This window comes from Argopecten irradians, chromosome 6, assembly GCF_041381155.1.
Source record: "Argopecten irradians isolate NY chromosome 6, Ai_NY, whole genome shotgun sequence".
Taxonomy (NCBI): domain Eukaryota; kingdom Metazoa; phylum Mollusca; class Bivalvia; order Pectinida; family Pectinidae; genus Argopecten; species Argopecten irradians.
The window spans coordinates 13,792,428-13,810,397 of record NC_091139.1 but is presented as its reverse complement, the minus strand read 5'-3'; the positions used below and the strand labels follow the sequence as shown (position 1 = coordinate 13,810,397).

The window sequence follows — 17,970 nt, the reverse complement described above, 5'->3', positions numbered from 1 at the left end:
ACTAATCTTATTGGATTTAGCTCGTTGTGTGAATATGATGGCGCATTTATTAACGGTCAATTATCTAAAATGTAAATAAAAATATTAACATCTCTGTTTATTAGAAAACTAACATAGGTTTTTGGAAAGGATGTAAAATGATGCACAAACTTTGACTTCGTAAGAGTTGTTTCCCCTGCTGACAAAGAAAGACGTCTGCTGCGGTTTATTAGAAGTAGGTAGATCTTTCATAATTATAACTAATCTTAATTGAAATGTGTATGCATTTATGTATGTCGTCATAAATATGATGCCAAATCAATATATAAACAAGTTTCTAAAACGTTTTTAAAATGAGGAAATTATTAGATGTCAGGATAATAAACAGTTATTTCCCCTTTAACGTGGATTACCTTACTTCCTGTTCCTCACTTCCTGTGAAGGGAGGTAATACCAAAACAAACAACAAACAGACGAATCCACCCACCGACGTGATGGCAGGAACTTTGATCAGAGAGTATCTAGAAACGCTGAAGGATATGTGTGCCGATTCACTGAAAACTATATAGGTACATTAACCTATCTCAAAGCCCATTTTCAGGCTATGTAGAGGCGTTAAACCGAAGCCGACTGAAAGGAATTTCACTCAAAAACCCCATCTATAACATAACATTTCAGGAAGTATAAAATAAATATTAGCATCAAATACTCTTTTCTAGACGAATATTATGTTAAATTATGTATTACAGTGTATTCATCAGAATAGTTAGACTTCTGTACAAAACTGCTAAACTTTTTTTACCAGGGGAGATAATCACATATTAAGGGAGATAAATAACCAATGTGTTTTATCAATTATGTTACAAGTAATATGACTGAAGACAAGGTCTTAAAGGATGCAGCCAGGTGTTTTAATATGAATCATGCACGGCATAGGAAAAGCGAAGCTCTACTTGTTTATTTTATATTTCATGTAGAAGACATGATTTAGAAATAAAAGGACGCATTTTAAACTATAGGAAGTATATGACGTAATAATTGTCTAGCATAAACTCAAAGAAATGAACTCAAAGATTCAGATTTCTCTGTGTCCATTCAAGGCCTGGAGTGCCGCGTATGCGAATCCTATGATTTCGCGCCATTTGTTGACGTTATGTGATGTCATGATTCCTTGCACTCGTCTTCGCCTTGGTGGATATTTTGGCTGCACTCTATAGCTTTTAATTTTCAAAGTGTTATTATTATTATTTTAAATGTTCAATTACTCCTGTTATGCATTTGCATTAATTAGATATATATTTACTGGGGAGAGCAGTACCGGAGCAATGCACAACCTCCCCATATGTATGAAAAATTGGCGACCGCAAACTGAAGCTGACGGTGTGTAGGATTGAATTTTGAAGATTTTGTTTTTTCTTATATTTTCGTGTATCTGTTACCTTAGAAGTGCTTCGCACTTCGTGCCCTTTGCCCTTATTACCGTTTATTGGTTTTCGTGCTATACCTCTAACATTGTTGGAGTAATTGGCTTAGTTTCACATCCTATTGACAGCCATCAAATCATGGTCATTTGTGGACATGTCAGCCAGGTTTAGGAGGTGGAGGTATGCTTGAGAAATACTATCAACCTGTGATGATCAGTACCTGGAAATACTCCAACAATGTTAGAGGTATAGCATGATGAGACACTTTTGAAACGTTACGTCGTGTCTAATTCAGCAAAATAAAGTCTGATAAAAAAACAGCTGACCTGTCAACTCTCATGTAATTGGAGTATAATCGGCAACTGCCCCACAGGTACGAAGCACATGTGGTAATGCACATGTATGGGGACATATTTTTTAAATAAAGATCTAGTAAACTGTCAACTTATTGCGACAAACTGGTTAACATAAAGACTCTTTCAGATGTAATTTAACTTTTAATGTAGAAAAAATGTACTGATAGTCAACTAACATGCAGTTATTAGGACAACAGCAGCAAACATAAGACAACCCCCATTATGTAAATTAGTATTTAATTTATTTCAGTTAAATTTTCAGAAGGTAATGATAAGTATTTTGTAACTTTACAAAATTATCAATCTTGTTTAATTCCCATTTTAAAACTAAAGCCATTTCGGAAAGGTAGTGCGCAAAGAACAGACATCATTTAAACTAATTTTTAACTAATTTTACTCAAATTTTGTTTGCCATTGAAAAGAGCTTGATATTCAGTTGTATTATAATTACAAAGACAAATTGTAAATGCCATATTTATTTCTTTAATATGTGTGTTCAGCATTAATATTACAACCAAAAACAAAAAGAGACAAAATATTAAATAGTATGTATGAAGATAAAAAAAAAATAGCATTACATATTTTGTTGATCTGCAAAAAAGAAATGCCATTACCTCTTTGGATATTTTGATAGACTCAGATTTTCCTGTTACAGGTGACCTTGACCCCATGCTGTTGACTAAAAGTAAAAGACGCTGTGAGGTTTGTTTGGCAGGCTATCCGGACCCGGCCGTGTACACACCACAGATTCTTGCCAAACTCATCCAGGATTATGCACAGGTGAGACAAAGTCAGAAGGGAAATGACAGGGTATTGATTTATGTTCGTAATGTTATGTGACGACTACTATTGAACGTTTATTTATTTGTTGAGCACTGTCAGACACAGTTTATATCTAACATTTTAGAGAATGGACGAAGGCGCTAAAAGCTTATTGAGAGTTGCCTCCCCTATGCCAGTTGGTAATCGAGGGTATCAGAAATGTTAAAAATGCTCGACCGCCGACAGAGCATAAATGGTATCCATCATTTGAACAATAGCTGAGGTTTAATCGTGTATATATGTGTCTAACTAACACAAAAATACATGAAAATAATTTATTTTTCTTTTGTTTCATGCGCAATCAGTACTTTATCTCATATAGGACATATAGTGCCACAAATTTTTTTCAAGATGCAATGAATTATTTTCAATATTTTTATCTCGAAGTAAAATAAGAAGCTCAAACTTTTCAATGATGGTTATGGTGTAAATTAAGTTACTTTTGTAACTGAAGAAAAATACTTATTCATCTGCTCCTGTTTTTGATAATGAAAAATTACCATTTTTCAGTGGTGGAGCATCTTTAAGTCAAGCATTTTAATAAAAGTGACTATAAACAAATATCATAAGGTTCAGATAAATCAATCCATAATCCTATAATTCTGAAGGTGAGCAAAGATTATTAAGCAGAAAAAAAGGAATTGCTTGAATTTAAATGTTAACGGTTAAATTCATTTGTCTCACATATAACTGTTAGATACACTTGCTAACAATAACTGAATTAATCTAGATCTATGAATACCGCCATCATTTATTCAGGCTGTTCTTGATTACACCTACCACGAAGAGTGTCAGCTTGTTGATGAAGGGTTTCCAGAGAGTAATGGAAGGGAGAGAATTCATCAAATCTTCTGTAAGCTTTAAACATTATTAGATGTGAAAGATGTTTAAAAGCTTGAAATCATGGTTACTTTGCTTTGTGGTATATGAATCCATTGTTCTCACAGGATTGTGTTAGTATATCATTGAATGAGTCAGAGAAAAAACAGCTAAGAAAATTAAAATAAGTAAATGAAAATACATACTATGAACTTTTATGGTTGTAACAAGGAAACAACAGTATCTTGAATACAGAGGATTTCGCTTATTTGAATAAGTCATTTTCCAGAAGAAAATATTCAAATAACCGGAGTATTCCAATAGGCGGAGATGGCATTTTGCACCTCCGTTTGACTTATATGTGTACTTATATATGTCAATTTTTTATCTACAAACATATTTTATCCATTGATTTTTCATGGTGCAGACCTTCTATTGTAGGTAGTTTTGATAAAGTCACAGAACTCTCTAGAAGGTGCCTACCAGAGAAAGAGGTATGTGTAATTTAGTAACAGGTAGATAAGAGTCAGACATTCACTGTTTAGAGTTGAAAGCTATATCATATTGTATTTGGTTATGCTAGCTACTCATTCCAATGATATTTATATAAATACATAAGCTAGTTTGTAATTCATATCCTACTTTTATTTTAATTGAATGTATTCTAACAGTGGACTGCTTCCTTACAGCTTCTTGTTGTGGATTTGCACAAGCATAGTACCACAGAGAGACCTGTAAATGAAATACATGTATGCTTAAATTGAAATATAAGGATAGAATCTTTCTTTGGTCAATATCATGGGGTGATGAATTGAGTTACTCTTAAAATAAATCAAACAGTTTATTCAATTTGTTTCAAGAACAACTCAATTCATTACCCTGTGAAATTGACCAAATCTAGAATCAATCTTTAATTGGTCATGCTAGGTAATTTGTGTTACTCACTCCAAGAATATTAGCATAAACACATGGCTAGTTGTTAATACATGTTTTATATTTAGCCCACCATCATCAGATGGTGGGCTATTCAAATCGCCCTGCGTCCGTGGTCCGTGGTCCGTGGTCCGTCCGTAAACAATGCTTGTTATCACTATTTCTTAAAAACTGCTGCAGGGATTTTGTTCAAACTTCACATGGACGGTCCCCTTGGTCCATATTTGTGCCATACAGATTTTGAGGCTGATCGGAAAAACAAGATGGCCGCAAGGCAGCCATCTTTGATTTTGGCAGTTGAAGTTTGTTATCGATATTTCTTGAGAACTACTGAAGGGATTTTGTTCAAACTTCACATGGAGGTTACCCTTGGTCCCTAGTTGTGCCATACAGATTTTGAGGCTGATCGGAAAAACAAGATTGCCGCCAGGCAGCCATCTTTGATTTTGGCAGTTGAAGTTTGTTATCAATATTTCTTGAGAACTACTGAAGGGATTTTGTTCAAACTTCACATGGAGGTTACCCTTGGTCCCTAGTTGTGCCATACAGATTTTGAGGCTGATCGGAAAAACAAGATGGCCACCAGGCAGCCATCTTTGATTTTGGCAGTTGAAGTTTGTTATCGATATTTCTTGACAACTACAGTAGGGGTTTTGTTCAAACTTCACATGGAGGTTTCCCTTGGTCCCTTGTTGTGCCATACAGATTTTTAGGCTGATCGGAAAAACAAGATGGCCGCCAGGTAGCCATCTTTGATTTTGGCAGTTGAAGTTTGTTATCGATATTTCTTGAGAAATACCAAAGGAATTTTGTTCAAACTTCACATGAAGGTTACCCTTGGTCCCTATTTGTGCCATACAGATTTTGAGGCTGAAAGGAAAAACAAGATGGCCGCCAGGCGGCCATCTTGGATTTTGATAGTTAAGGTTTGATATCCCCATTTCTCATAAAACGCTGAAGGGATCTTTCTCAAATTTAATATGTAGGATCCCCTAGGGCCCTTGTTGTGCATATTGCATTTTGGGACCGATCGGTTAACAAGATGGCCGCCAGGCAGCCATCTTGGATTTTGTTATTCAAAGTTTGTTATCGCTATTTCTCAGTAAGTATTGAATGGATCTTTCCCAAATTTCACATGTAGGTTCCCCTAGGGCCCTAGTTGTGCATATTGTGATTTGGGACCGATTGATCAACAAGATGGCCGCCAAGGAGTCATCTTGGATTTTGAAAGTTGAAGTTTGTTACCGCTATTTCTCAAAAGGTACTGAAGCGATCTGTCTCAAATTTTATATGTAGTATGTTTGAAAAGTTTAAAAAGTAGAGAAAAGATCCATCTTTCCTTTGTCAGATATAGATCATTCCTTGGTGGGCGCCAAGATCCCTCTGGGATCTCTTGTTAAGTTTCAACTGTTATAGAGATTAGAATATTGTAGGGTGAAAGATGACCTAAAGCAAGTTTAAAATGGAGAAAAAAACTGTAAATCTTTATTTCATCCTCAATAAAATCTGTGCAACAATACAAGTTAGTAAGACATTTTATTTTGTATGCCTTTAGGTTACAGATGTTCTTGGTTCCGAGTTGAATGAGTGCCTTGTATGGAGAAGGGGGGCGTTATTGTACATGTACTGTAAAACTGTTAAAGATGATGCTGAAAGGACAGAACAAATTGATGCTAACTTTATGCAGGTAAGACAAAGGAGAAGATCCAAGGTGGAGAATTAGTTCCATGATAATGAAGTTGGTACCATTGAGTACAGTTGAGGAATGACATTAGTGTATGTAGTATATCAGAGGTTTAGGTTTTGCAGCAATCTTCCCTTTTTCGATGTGTCTCTGCTGCGTAGCTGATGCCACAGATAAACTATGATGCATCCCGAGAAGAGAGCCTTTATATAGCCAGCCAATGAGATTGCAGCATAGGCCTAGCTCATGCATATTTTATCCAGATATGCCACTGTGAATATTAATTAACTGCCGTTCAAGGTGTTTGTCATAATGGGGCTTATATTGTCTTAATGACGGCACTTTGTATAGATGTGTAGGATGATTTCGAAAGGAAAATTATCGCTCTTTTAAATGGTAGTAACCATTTTTATGATGATGTACTAGAAATGTGTTTTTATAGCCGCTAAAGGTAGGCGGGTTAGATATTTGAATCTAAAAGCTTGCTAATCTTCTTGTATATATACCATGTAGAGTATGATTTTTATCATTTTTTAATCTAGAGCTCTAAAACGTGAAAAATGGTCTTAGGGCACTCTGGAGGGTCCATGATTATATAATCTGTAACTAATTCTCAGATCTCTGTGGTTTGCAGTACTATGATTAGGTGTAAAATTAGTTCACAACTCATTCACCCCTGAGGACACTCTCTTATTCAAAAGCTGGTATATTTCATTCTGAAATTTCAGGGGTTACTAGTCAATAGAAGCATTGCAAAACATTTTGCATTTCATCTAAATACTTTTAAAATCGCCATGGAATCTACATGGATTGTTATCTTTATTTTCTGTATGTCTACCTGATTTCTCTGCGTTCTGGCAAACTGGTAGCATTACACAAAATAAAAGTTAACATCCTATCCTACCATGGGTCTAAAAGAAACTTGTGTTAGGGAGGCAAAGTCCAAAGCATTTCTTGGCCGATATCCTGTTGCTGATGATGTTAGGGAAAAAGAACGATTAACTCTATGATCCAAACCTAATGAGAGATTTTACTATGTAATCTTGGATATCATGTGACATCGTTTTAGCCAATAGGAAAACAAGTTTAGTATTAATTGGTGTATGTTTGACGTTTTCAGATGTTACATGATGGGATTAACCAGCTTAAACTGATTCTGCCATCCCCACAGTCACCACCACCTAGTGGGGACGGTGAGGAAGTACCGAAAAAGGACGATACGTTACAGTTAATTAATATGGGTAAGTACTTGTCAGTACGAATTAACAGTTTGCAGTACAGATTAGGTGGGAACTTTTAGAGTAGGAGATATAATCTGTTGATAACAGAACTAATTTTTTCTTCCTTTTAGTCGGCAGGAGACGGACTATGAAAAGACAGAATTACCACATGCTCATATTTATTAATGTAACATTTGGTGTCTGACGAGCCTTATTTTTGTGGCGGTCAGGACAAAGTAGCAAACATAAATGTACTTACCTCAAGTTCTTTTATTGTTGGGACAAAAGTACTTTAATCTGTGACTCTGTAGAAGTGGTGACCGAACAGGATTCGCAACAGAATCACACTCTCTGTGAGGTCAGGGGAGGCAATAGGGCAGAATGATGAATGAAAATATCAACAATCATTTTTTACAGTACAAAATGTAATCACTCCTTCATCCAAAGAAGAATAGAGTACTGGTATATCATAAACTTTGTATTGAGAGACTAAAGATAATGTTTAATGCGTAGTATAACACATTTATTCCCCATGTAAACATTTTAGTTACTGAATCTTTTGTAGGTATCCTGAACGATACACTCCTTATGGGGATGATGTTATGTTTAACCTTTAACCACCTTGAACCTTGGAACATTTTGTAGGTATTCATAACGGCACTCTAGCTCCTAATAGGAATGATGTAGAGCTAACCTTTAACCCTGTAATCTTTAACACTAAATCTGTTGTAGGTATCCTGAATGACATTCTCCTATAAGGAATGATGAATAGTTTAAGCTTTAACCCTGAAACCTTTACCTTGAATCTTGTAGGTATCCTGAACGACACTCTCGTATTAGGGATGGGGAAGGGTTTAACATTCGACCCTGTAACCTTTTACCTTGATTCATTTTGTTGGTATCCTGAATGACACTCTCCTGGTAGAGATATGAAGGGTTTAACCTTCAACCCTGTAACCTTAAAGATGCTCCTCCGCTGACAAATGGTGTTTTTTCACTATCAAAAACAGGGGCAGACGATTTAGTATTTTTCTTCAGTTACAAAAGTTACTTACTTTACACCATTACCACCATTGAAAAGTTTGAGCTTCTAATTTTACTTCAAGTTTAAAATGTGAAAAACAATTAATTGCATCCCGAAAAAATTCCGTGGCACTATATCTTCTATGGAATGACGTAATGATTGCGCATGCACCAAAGGCGAAATAAGTTATTTCATGTTATTTTTTGTGTTAATTAGGCATACATATACATGATTCAACCCCAATTATTGTTCAAATGATGAATATCATTTATGCCCTGTCGGCGATGAAGCATCTTTAAACCTTTAATTTTTATGTAGGTATCCTGAATGACACTCTACTATTAGGGATTATGAAGTGTTTAACATTTAATGCTGTAACCTTTAACCCTGAATCTGTTGTAGGTATACTGAACGACACTCTCCTATTAGGGATTATGAAGTGTTTAACATTTAATGCTGTAATCTTAAACCTGTTGTAGGTATACTGAATGACACTCTCCTATTAGGAATGATGTATGGCGGTGAAATGTGCTACTGGTACTACCAAGAGCAGGTGAATACATCTAAGGATATAGAACTTGATAAAGACTTTGATGCCAAGCAACTTGGCAAGGACTTCCTTTTGCCCTACATAGAGGCTGTAGATGGTGTGCTTTCTGTTCATGGATGGAGTTCTCAAACAGCCAAACAAATTATTAAATATTTTTCTGAGCACTGATTAAAGGATTGTCTCGTCCTTATTAGGCTAATGGTTATCAGTGTTTTTACAAGTTACACAGCTGGCGCATTGGCATACATCATTTGACAAATGACTTAAGTAAAAGGTTATTGAATTTGGAATGACTATAGTTTTGAAATAATTCTCCTAGTTCATTATATCTTAATTGCAAAATTTCACCCAACAAAACACGTTTTATTTCATTGCTGGATGAAAATGACCAAATTGGTATGATAACAGAAATGAAAAAGAAACAAACATACTGAATTGTTCAAAAGAGACTTCTTTGAATGACTATTATTGACATTTTAGATGCAATATTACTGATAGTTTTAGATTCATCACTGAAACTACAGCATGTGGAATCTGAAACTACAATGGTTTAAATTACCTGTCTTATTCGGATGTCACCGGGACCAGCATATTTGGCCGATAAAGACAAGTTTCCGGATTATAAACGCTTAATTAACATAAATTATGAAGGAAACTGCCATTCAATAATAACTTTAACATATATCTACTGTACTTTTTCAAGTATGCAAGTGAAGAATACTTCACACTGCTTCACATTTCCTTGAGAAATTTTCTGTATTGCCACTATTCCGTCATGAATGAAGATATCTTTTTATCAGATCTGTTTTTCACGCGCTACTTTTTGAATTTTTATATGTTCATTAAATAACTTCTCTATGTATTCAGTTAAAATTCTATTTTCTCTCACTCTGCTATCACATTCTTCGTCCGAATTAAGTGAAATACATGTCCTATAAATATCCACAATGCATTTAGCGAACTTGTTCATGAAGACTTCGTCGTCTATCAAGTGAGTGCGTATGCTCCTGGGGATCTCCAGCTGGAAGGCAGGGACCCCCATACAGACCGACTGACAGGTCATGGTGTATAGGTCCCCTCCCCAGTCCCCACACAGACTAGGATTCACGTTCGTAGTGTACTTGGAATCATCGTTTGTTTCACAACAAGGAAGGTCGAACAATCTATTAAACGAAGCCTCTGCTTCAGATTTCACCCAACCTACAAAACCTTGGTCCTTCCATCGAGTTTCCAACGCTTTGAAGCCGAAGTCGACATCCAGATTTGTTTTTCGGTTTTTCTTCCCGTGAACATCGATGTGTAAAAGTGGACAGTTGTTAAGTTTACCAAATCGTTTGAACTGGAGAAGAGCTTCATGCCATGGCGACATGGCAAGTTGTTCTTCCGTGAGGTAGTTGGGGTCAAGGTTCTTGTGGTCGAGCGGAGCAGCTATTCTCCTGTCCCAGATCATGAAGCTGGCTGGGATGCCCATGTACTTGTTTATATGGGCAGACAGTTTAAGCACTATCTCGGTGGACCAGATTTCCCTGTAATGAATTCTTTTCTTCCTTCCATCTGTACCTCCTCGCCATAACTTAATACCATGAGGCGCAGTCAAAAGAATAGGTCCATTCAACTTGAACAAAAATGGAACATTACCAGAGAAAATTCTTGGGAGCACCGGTTTTAGATACGACTTTGCGTTTTTCGTCGGCAGTCGCGTACTATATAGTGTAGTTGATTCTCTGTTAGACTCAGGGTGTGTTCTGTTTCTCCTTCCTATTGGAGCCGGGGTGATGGGTTGGTCGGTACTCCGCATTATGTCCGATCTACTGTGGGATGTATCTGACCTGCTCGGAATCGTATCAGACCTTTTCGGTGACACACTAGAAGCATACCTGTTAATGGCAGTTTTCATATTAGCGTCTAGTTTGCTTGACTCCCTTGACACGGCTGGTCGAACTCTCATTGCAGGTTCGTCAGATTTAGTCAATGAAAGTGTCGCAGCCTTATTCGGATCCATAACGTCCATCATAAGCTCTTTGGCTTTTAGAAAATCTGTCCTGGTGGCCATTCGCGCCATAGATCTGGCATGCACGACGCGTCGGTACGTCATATCCGGATAACTCGATATCCGGGTCGCGTCTGTCCGTCGACTTCCATTAAAGTAAATGTGTGGTTTCCTGGAAAGTGGTGACACAAGTTCAGGGGTCTTTTTCACTACCATGTGACGCTCCAGATTACTTTTCCCTTTTGTCAGTTGGCGGTCAAGGTTACTAGGATCTTTGGTCAAAAGGCCCTTAGCAACGGCCTTGGCATTGTTGTTAGCGTTCAGTGAGGCGTGACTGTTGGTGATGGTGATGTAACGCCTGGCAGCATTCTTTCTGACCAGGCCAGATATTCTCAGCTGCTGGGAAGCTTTATTGATGATGTTTGTAACACGCTTGTCCTTATAGTTCTTAAAATCTGGAGTTGGCCTTTCCACTTCCATGTTTTATCGATTAGTAATTGTTCCATTCGTTATAACACATTCTTTTCGGGAATCTGAAAAGAGAAGTAAAATAGGATTGAAAACTGGTATGTGACATAAGAGGATGAAAACTGAATTATTTCCTTTACATACTGTACTGAGTTGTTATAAAGTTAAAACTGAAGACAATTCAGTAGAACAATAACTGACCAACCACAGGCCTGCAGAGACTTCCTTTGAAGATTACCAAACTACCTAAACCCAAATGTACTGTATAGAGTATGCCATTATCTAGAAGAAAACTAGATCCCCAACAGCTATTCATATTTTCATATGGTGACATTTCTATGAAAATAATAGCTTTTGACTCTATCACTTGATTTATACACATATACAATATTTGATATACAGCGTACAAGATCTTTTTGCATCTTCGAATTTATACCGTTTTAATTTTGCTTGGTATTTTTGAGAGTTGGTTTTAGTCGAATACTTTTTCATCCTCAACATCGATGACGCGTCGTAAACAAAGAATCAAATTAAGATGACAGAGGTAAAACTTTTATAGAGACTGAATATTTGGGATCTTTTTGTACAATTTTAATATTCATGTTACTGTTCTTGTCAATCTGATTAAAATACAGATCCTTATAACCATTCCGTCCAATGTTCAATGAGGATCTGTATTTTAATCAGATAGCTGTACACTCTAGAACTAGAACAAACAGAAAAATATTAGTAAATATGTAACTTATATAATAAAAATATATTCCCGCATACGTGAATAGTACAAAGTTAGTAACAAACAATAATGTATCTATGTAGTTTTTTTATCGACCATCGCGCCTTGGAAATGAACACGTGGAAATTTGAATTTACAATACACGTTAAATTCTGTACTTAATTAACATTTTGTCATGCAGGGGAAAACAACATAATCAAATTTACTTACAAAATATGCCCTATATCTGAATTATCCGGGAAATGACACAAAAATCTACCCTTTTTCATGTAGACGATTTGATTAATGTGCTATGTTTAAAATATCACTGGGTTATGGAAAGATTGTGAAGTATTTCTATTTCAATTACCATCCTAACGTTGGTACTTGAATAGTTGGACTAAAATCAATACACTGTACTCAAAATTGCTACGTATGGCAGTCTTGGATACCTTAATTCAAAGACTTGTCTCAAAATTGGTTTTGGCTAAATCTATATATTGTACACCATAATGTACAATGCATTCAATGATCTTACCAGAATGATGTCACACGGACATGTCTTTATTGTTTACATTTACTTCCAAATATTTTCATATAATTGATTTGTAAATTATGTTATTTTTTCCATTAAGATAACAATACTTTTCTACATCTGAATGCCGACAGAGGATCGACCAACACAATACAATAACGACACAATACAGCATTGTTAAACTTACTAATTCGTTACATACATACCCACCTGCCCGTTCAGCTAGACATAAGGATATAGCAAAGTTTAATCCAAACTTATTGATTTATATTAAATCACAATAACTGTGTGTTTAATCCGTTATAACTCAGTGTAATATCATATTTTAGTCTTTTGAAAATCATGAAAGAATTAAGATCAACCTTTGAATATTTAGCTTCTCATTTTACTAACCTTGTACTAAATTTAGCCCATCAATTTATAAAATGATTAATGCATGCCAAAAGGGTAGATCATATCCTAATGAAATAACAAAATATCAATATTAGTTTTGAAAATTATTCGATCGATGTATTGACGTTACGGTAGAGCCTTCTATTGTGTAACTATTTGTTTATCATTAGTTTAATAAGCCGGAGAACAAATAGGAATTGGAGAATTATTAGGGATACCGAACGTGTTTGTTTATCATTAGTTTAATTAGCCAGATAACATTTAGGAGTTGGAGAATTATTAGGGATACTGTAAATGAACTTGTTTGTACATTTTATGTGAAGGACCGTACCCGTAAACATTTGTAAGATTATACTAGCATTAACATTATTACCACCGTTTATGATTGCACAATGAGTAAGCACTTTTTATGGTATGTGGCCTCTGTAAAAGAAAAGCAACACGAGAACCATGCAATCTTGTCTATAAGTATGTGTGAGAGAATTTAACACTGTAATTTCATATACTATAGGTTCATATGCATAGACATTATGCTTGTTTACTTTATTTACTATTTTCGTATAACTGTATAGTTTAGGCAAATATTCATAAAAAAATATTTCATTATTCTGAAATTCCTTGCATCCATGCTATAGAAGAAACATTATATAAATAGTACTTGAAATAGAGGATGAGTTCCTAGTGTCACCCCAAGGATAACTTCACAAACTTATGTTTTAGGAGAAAATTCCAACTGTGGTTATCTTTTGGTATGGTTTGCTTGTGAATGTCATGCTCGAATTGCACAAAAGCCATACATGAGAAATGTTCTCTAATTCAGAGAGACAGTGACCGGAAGTTACCTAAAACATAAATACATAACAGGCAATAGTTGACTTAAAATGCCAAATGATGTGTCAAATATGTATATGTCATATATGCCAAATGATGTGTCAAATACGTTCAACAAACCTCATTTACTTTTTTATTAGATGAATCGATATTAAGTGCATATAGCGTAAATACCAAAACAGATACAAATGAGGAGATATTAACTGAAAATGATGGAGCTGAAAATTCAAAAGCGAAACGTGTAATATATATGTAATGACCATGAGAAGGAGCGGGATTAGAAACGACAATGCCAAATCACTTACTGTCATTTGTAAAAAGAAATTTCGTTTTTTTTAAACATATACTGGATATCTGGATGGCGGATGGCAAAATTAAAAAAAAATTTAAAAAAAAAAAGAAATCTAATAAAGTGGAAAATTCAACACGACAGAAAATATTCTACTGAAAATAAACGAGAAGACGATTAAAAAGAAGCATGTGCAAAATTTAAGAGACGATGATTGAAAAAATAAAACCATCAACATAAAGTTGTAGAAATCAACATAAAGTTGTGGAAATTTCAAGTGAACTTTTACTGGAAACTTTAGAGACAACAACAAAAAAAGAGAAGTTGTCAACTGGAAATTGCAGAAACTCATTTTTTTGGAGAATTAAGTTCAAAATGGAAATATATCTACTGGAGATTACGGTAACGACTTCAAAAATACATTCTAGAAAATGTAGGGACGGTATATCTGCTGTTTCATGCAGGATGAAAATCAGTAACCAAGAGTTACTGAGGAAATACCAAGTACTTCTTGAGAAGAAGAGTTTGCTATTGTAGAATAAATCGTAAAATATCACCAAATGTTGCCAAACGATAGAGTTGATAACCTGATGATGATATGAGTGATGGAAAATAAGTAGTTATTCAAGTTTTTAATGCAGAAGATAGAATACCTTCATAATTTGGGATAATTCGTTGATTCCACAACCCACATATGAGTAATAACCTTATATGAGGACCTTCCTATTACGAGTTCTAATTTATTTATTTTTGAATACAAATGTATGGTTTTTTTTATCAAAACTGAAGACTGGGATAAAAGTATGTGAAGATACACGCATTAGGAATATTGATTTTTAGTTTTGAAGAAAGTTCATTTACGCTGTTAAACACATAAAAGGAAGTAAATGTCAAACAAATAGGACTACAGTACCAATTGTTTGTATTGACTTAAATTTTTCGGATACTAGTACCTGCCAGGCTGGTACCCATTGCACCAAATCATTAAACTAGAACATAACATTTAGTAATATTAACTAGCTTCTCTAAAGCAAGTGTACATGTAGATCAATAATGGAAACAAACACACTTTTAAATAATTATTTTTTCATGCTATACAATTGTTGGTGTGTATCACGTTTCTTAGTCAATATTATGATATTAAATAAATAAGTACAGGAAATTAAATGTGTCTTAATCATGTCAGTTAAATGGGAGTAAACTACGATTACAAGATAAAGTGAACAAACATCAAAGACGTGAAAGGTACCACAACAGTCTTGGAATACAACATGTCTCACATGACATAGTACACTTTTCCAAGCATAATTAAAGCATAAGCTATAAACATTATAAACAATGGGAAAAAATAATTAAGATAACGATGTACTTTACCGTGTAATGAAGTGACGCGAGATAAGGAACTCGGAACCAGTAATTCGATTAGTTGATAAGCTCTATGTATATTATACACTGTACGTGTCAACTACAAACACATAGGTCTAGGATCGATAAAACAAATTGTGAAATATCAACAAATAATCCTGGTTTTAACAGCGGCTAAGAACTCCTATATGGAATAATAACGCCGGCAGATTATACTCTCAAGGCACCTGTGCTTGTGAGTTTAGGCGAGGACCTGTATTAGCTCATGCATCCTAAATATGACTGTTCAGCATCGAATGGTGTGTTGAGAAAAGTCTTCGATGTTTTGAACGATGTCATATTATCGGCATTTTAGGTCTATGACATTTAATATTTTATGATTTTATTGAATTGCATTTGAACCTAGTTTAATACATACAGCTGAATTCTCTTATCAAATAGGACTTTCCTGACAGAACCAATGATATACCCCGATGTATGTAAATAATTCAGAGTGATAAGTGACCACTTCTTGTACCGACCATTGTAGCCACTTGATCCGTTTCAAATACCATTACAATTCAACATACACGAATTGGTAGCTATATATACCAGTTTCAGACTCCATATTTACTGAAGATAAACTTACCTACACATACTATATATGGTCATCTGCGATATTTCATAGTAACCAAGGGGTTACTATCACTATAGTTATACCCAGGGTATAACAACAGTGATAGTAACCCTTGGAGTATCAAGGAGGATATTATAGTATGGTGGTTTACATTATCGTCAAATATTCTACTGCCCCTGTTTTGCTGAAGGTTTCTGATGTATTTCTTTTCCATAAACAAAAGATAACCACCAATTAAACAGGAAATACATGTACCCAGTAAAGATCTACAGGAATGTAACAATTTTGTTATCTCCAATATTACCCACCCAATGTTTCCCTATTTTGATAAGAAGGTGTGAACTATGGTACACTCTCAAAACCTAATACACGTGCAAAACTGTATTATTTTGGACCTGGTAAGGTAGCACATACGTCCTAGCATGTACAAGGAACTTTATTTGCCCTCATAGATATTACACCGTGTTCCTTTCACTATTCCATATTTATAATATATTCTCCTTGATATAGAGTAAATATCCCCATTATATCAATATAATAGTAAGTACTACCTTTGGAAATATTATATATTTGAATCAATCAATATGCATTGCATTCCATGTTCTCAGAGTTTTCATCACATAGATATTCCTCGTGTTTAGGTAACGCACCTTGTATAGGTAGATTTCAAATTAATTTCCCAGGTAAAAGCCTTGCTTGATTTATCGTACGAATTAATATATTTATCTTTTCAGAAGTAAGATAACATTCTATGTGAACAATAGTCGATCGTCACACCTACTGAAATTGTTCTAAGTATGACGAGCTAAGGGTAAACGATCACTGGCTTATTACAATGACTATTGTTCTTTGGTCGATAAGCCCTTATCGGAGTGCCTACCATCAATTAGTGTTTGGGGAGATACATTTTACCAAAAGCGTGAGATAAATATTTATATATATATTACTAAAAATGCTTATATACATGCAGCTCACGTTTACACATTCAATTACGGAATACAAAGATAACAGATCAAAAGTTTTACTCACCTGTATGTTCATTTTGCAGGTGTTATCGTGTCTGGTGCTGCCCACGTCTGTCGTGTGTCGATGTACTACCGACTTCTACCCAATACACACTGATAGGGTAAACAGTCGCCAGGCACAAGACCGTTCGGAAAATTAGCTCATGGACTTTAACAGGATTTGAATATGTAACGGAGATCTTCACAAGATAGCCTAATGGGAACTAAAATGGGTCGTATTTAATGGGAGTATTTCAAAACATGGACGGAGAGCCTTCATAAAGTGCTATATAGATATATGTAACCATGAATACATTTTAATTAGACTTAAGTTAAGTACGGGTGTATTCAGCCCACAAACATTCTAATACACCTTGCCATTGGGTCAATGCAATGATAAGTATGTAACGAAGCACGAACTTTGGCGTCGCAGTTTCTTTCAGAGGAGCAGTGAAGGAAATTAGCAAAAGTAAATAACAATTCAATCTGTTTATGTTTATAACACATAGCCTTGGGATCTTAATTAAGGGTTTTAAAAGTATCAAAGAGTACTATTGTGGTTTATTTCATTGACTGTCGTTTATCGTTTTACATTTTGTCACGGACACGATAAGGGTTACTGCAATTATGTGTGCTGTTCTAAATATACAAACAAAATATAAATAACAACCACATAAAGAAGGCGATTTTATGGTAGTGTCATTTTGTCACTTATATGATAATGTTATGTATGCATTTTAGCATTTAATGACTTGATTATTAATCTTATAATCTCAAATAACATATGTATGTTGTTACAAATGACTTCTACAAACTACATGTATGTAATGGAGAAACTGTTTAAATAAGATTGCTATTAACTTGTGTGTTAAAATATTCAGTTAAATCAGAGACCATGTATTTATACTGTCGAACTGTCGTTGGAACTTTGTATTGTCAGTAATCTGCCTGGTGAT

The 17,970-nt window shown here is 35.0% G+C and overlaps 2 protein-coding genes across 6 annotated transcripts; one reads left to right on the top strand and one right to left on the bottom strand.

Annotated features, from left to right (window-relative positions):
• Positions 1-92: 92 nt before the first annotated feature.
• LOC138325058 (RAB7A-interacting MON1-CCZ1 complex subunit 1-like) lies at positions 93-8,979 on the top strand. Of its 5 annotated transcripts, none has more exons than XM_069270426.1 (7): positions 93-214; positions 2,415-2,539; positions 3,341-3,434; positions 3,842-3,894; positions 5,889-6,020; positions 7,138-7,258; positions 8,741-8,979. In XM_069270426.1, the coding sequence occupies exons 2-7, from the start codon at positions 2,429-2,431 to the stop codon at positions 8,977-8,979; spliced, it is 750 nt and encodes a 249-aa protein (XP_069126527.1). In that variant the 5' UTR covers positions 93-214; positions 2,415-2,428. The 5 variants fall into 5 exon arrangements, with proteins under 5 accessions (XP_069126527.1, XP_069126525.1, XP_069126528.1 ...); XM_069270424.1 differs by lacking the exon at positions 93-214 and adding an exon at positions 404-545 and having other exon boundaries at positions 2,414-2,539; XM_069270427.1 differs by lacking the exons at positions 93-214; positions 8,741-8,979 and adding exons at positions 404-545; positions 8,051-8,631 and having other exon boundaries at positions 2,414-2,539.
• A 628-nt stretch (positions 8,980-9,607) lies between these two features.
• LOC138325056 (uncharacterized) lies at positions 9,608-17,744 on the bottom strand. Its single transcript, XM_069270418.1, has 2 exons — positions 17,040-17,744; positions 9,608-11,334 (listed from the first exon to the last, which is right to left on the bottom strand). Exon 2 carries the CDS (start codon positions 11,279-11,281, stop codon positions 9,608-9,610), a length of 1,674 nt encoding a protein of 557 aa, XP_069126519.1. The 5' UTR covers positions 11,282-11,334; positions 17,040-17,744.
• Between the last annotated feature and the right edge of the window lie 226 nt (positions 17,745-17,970).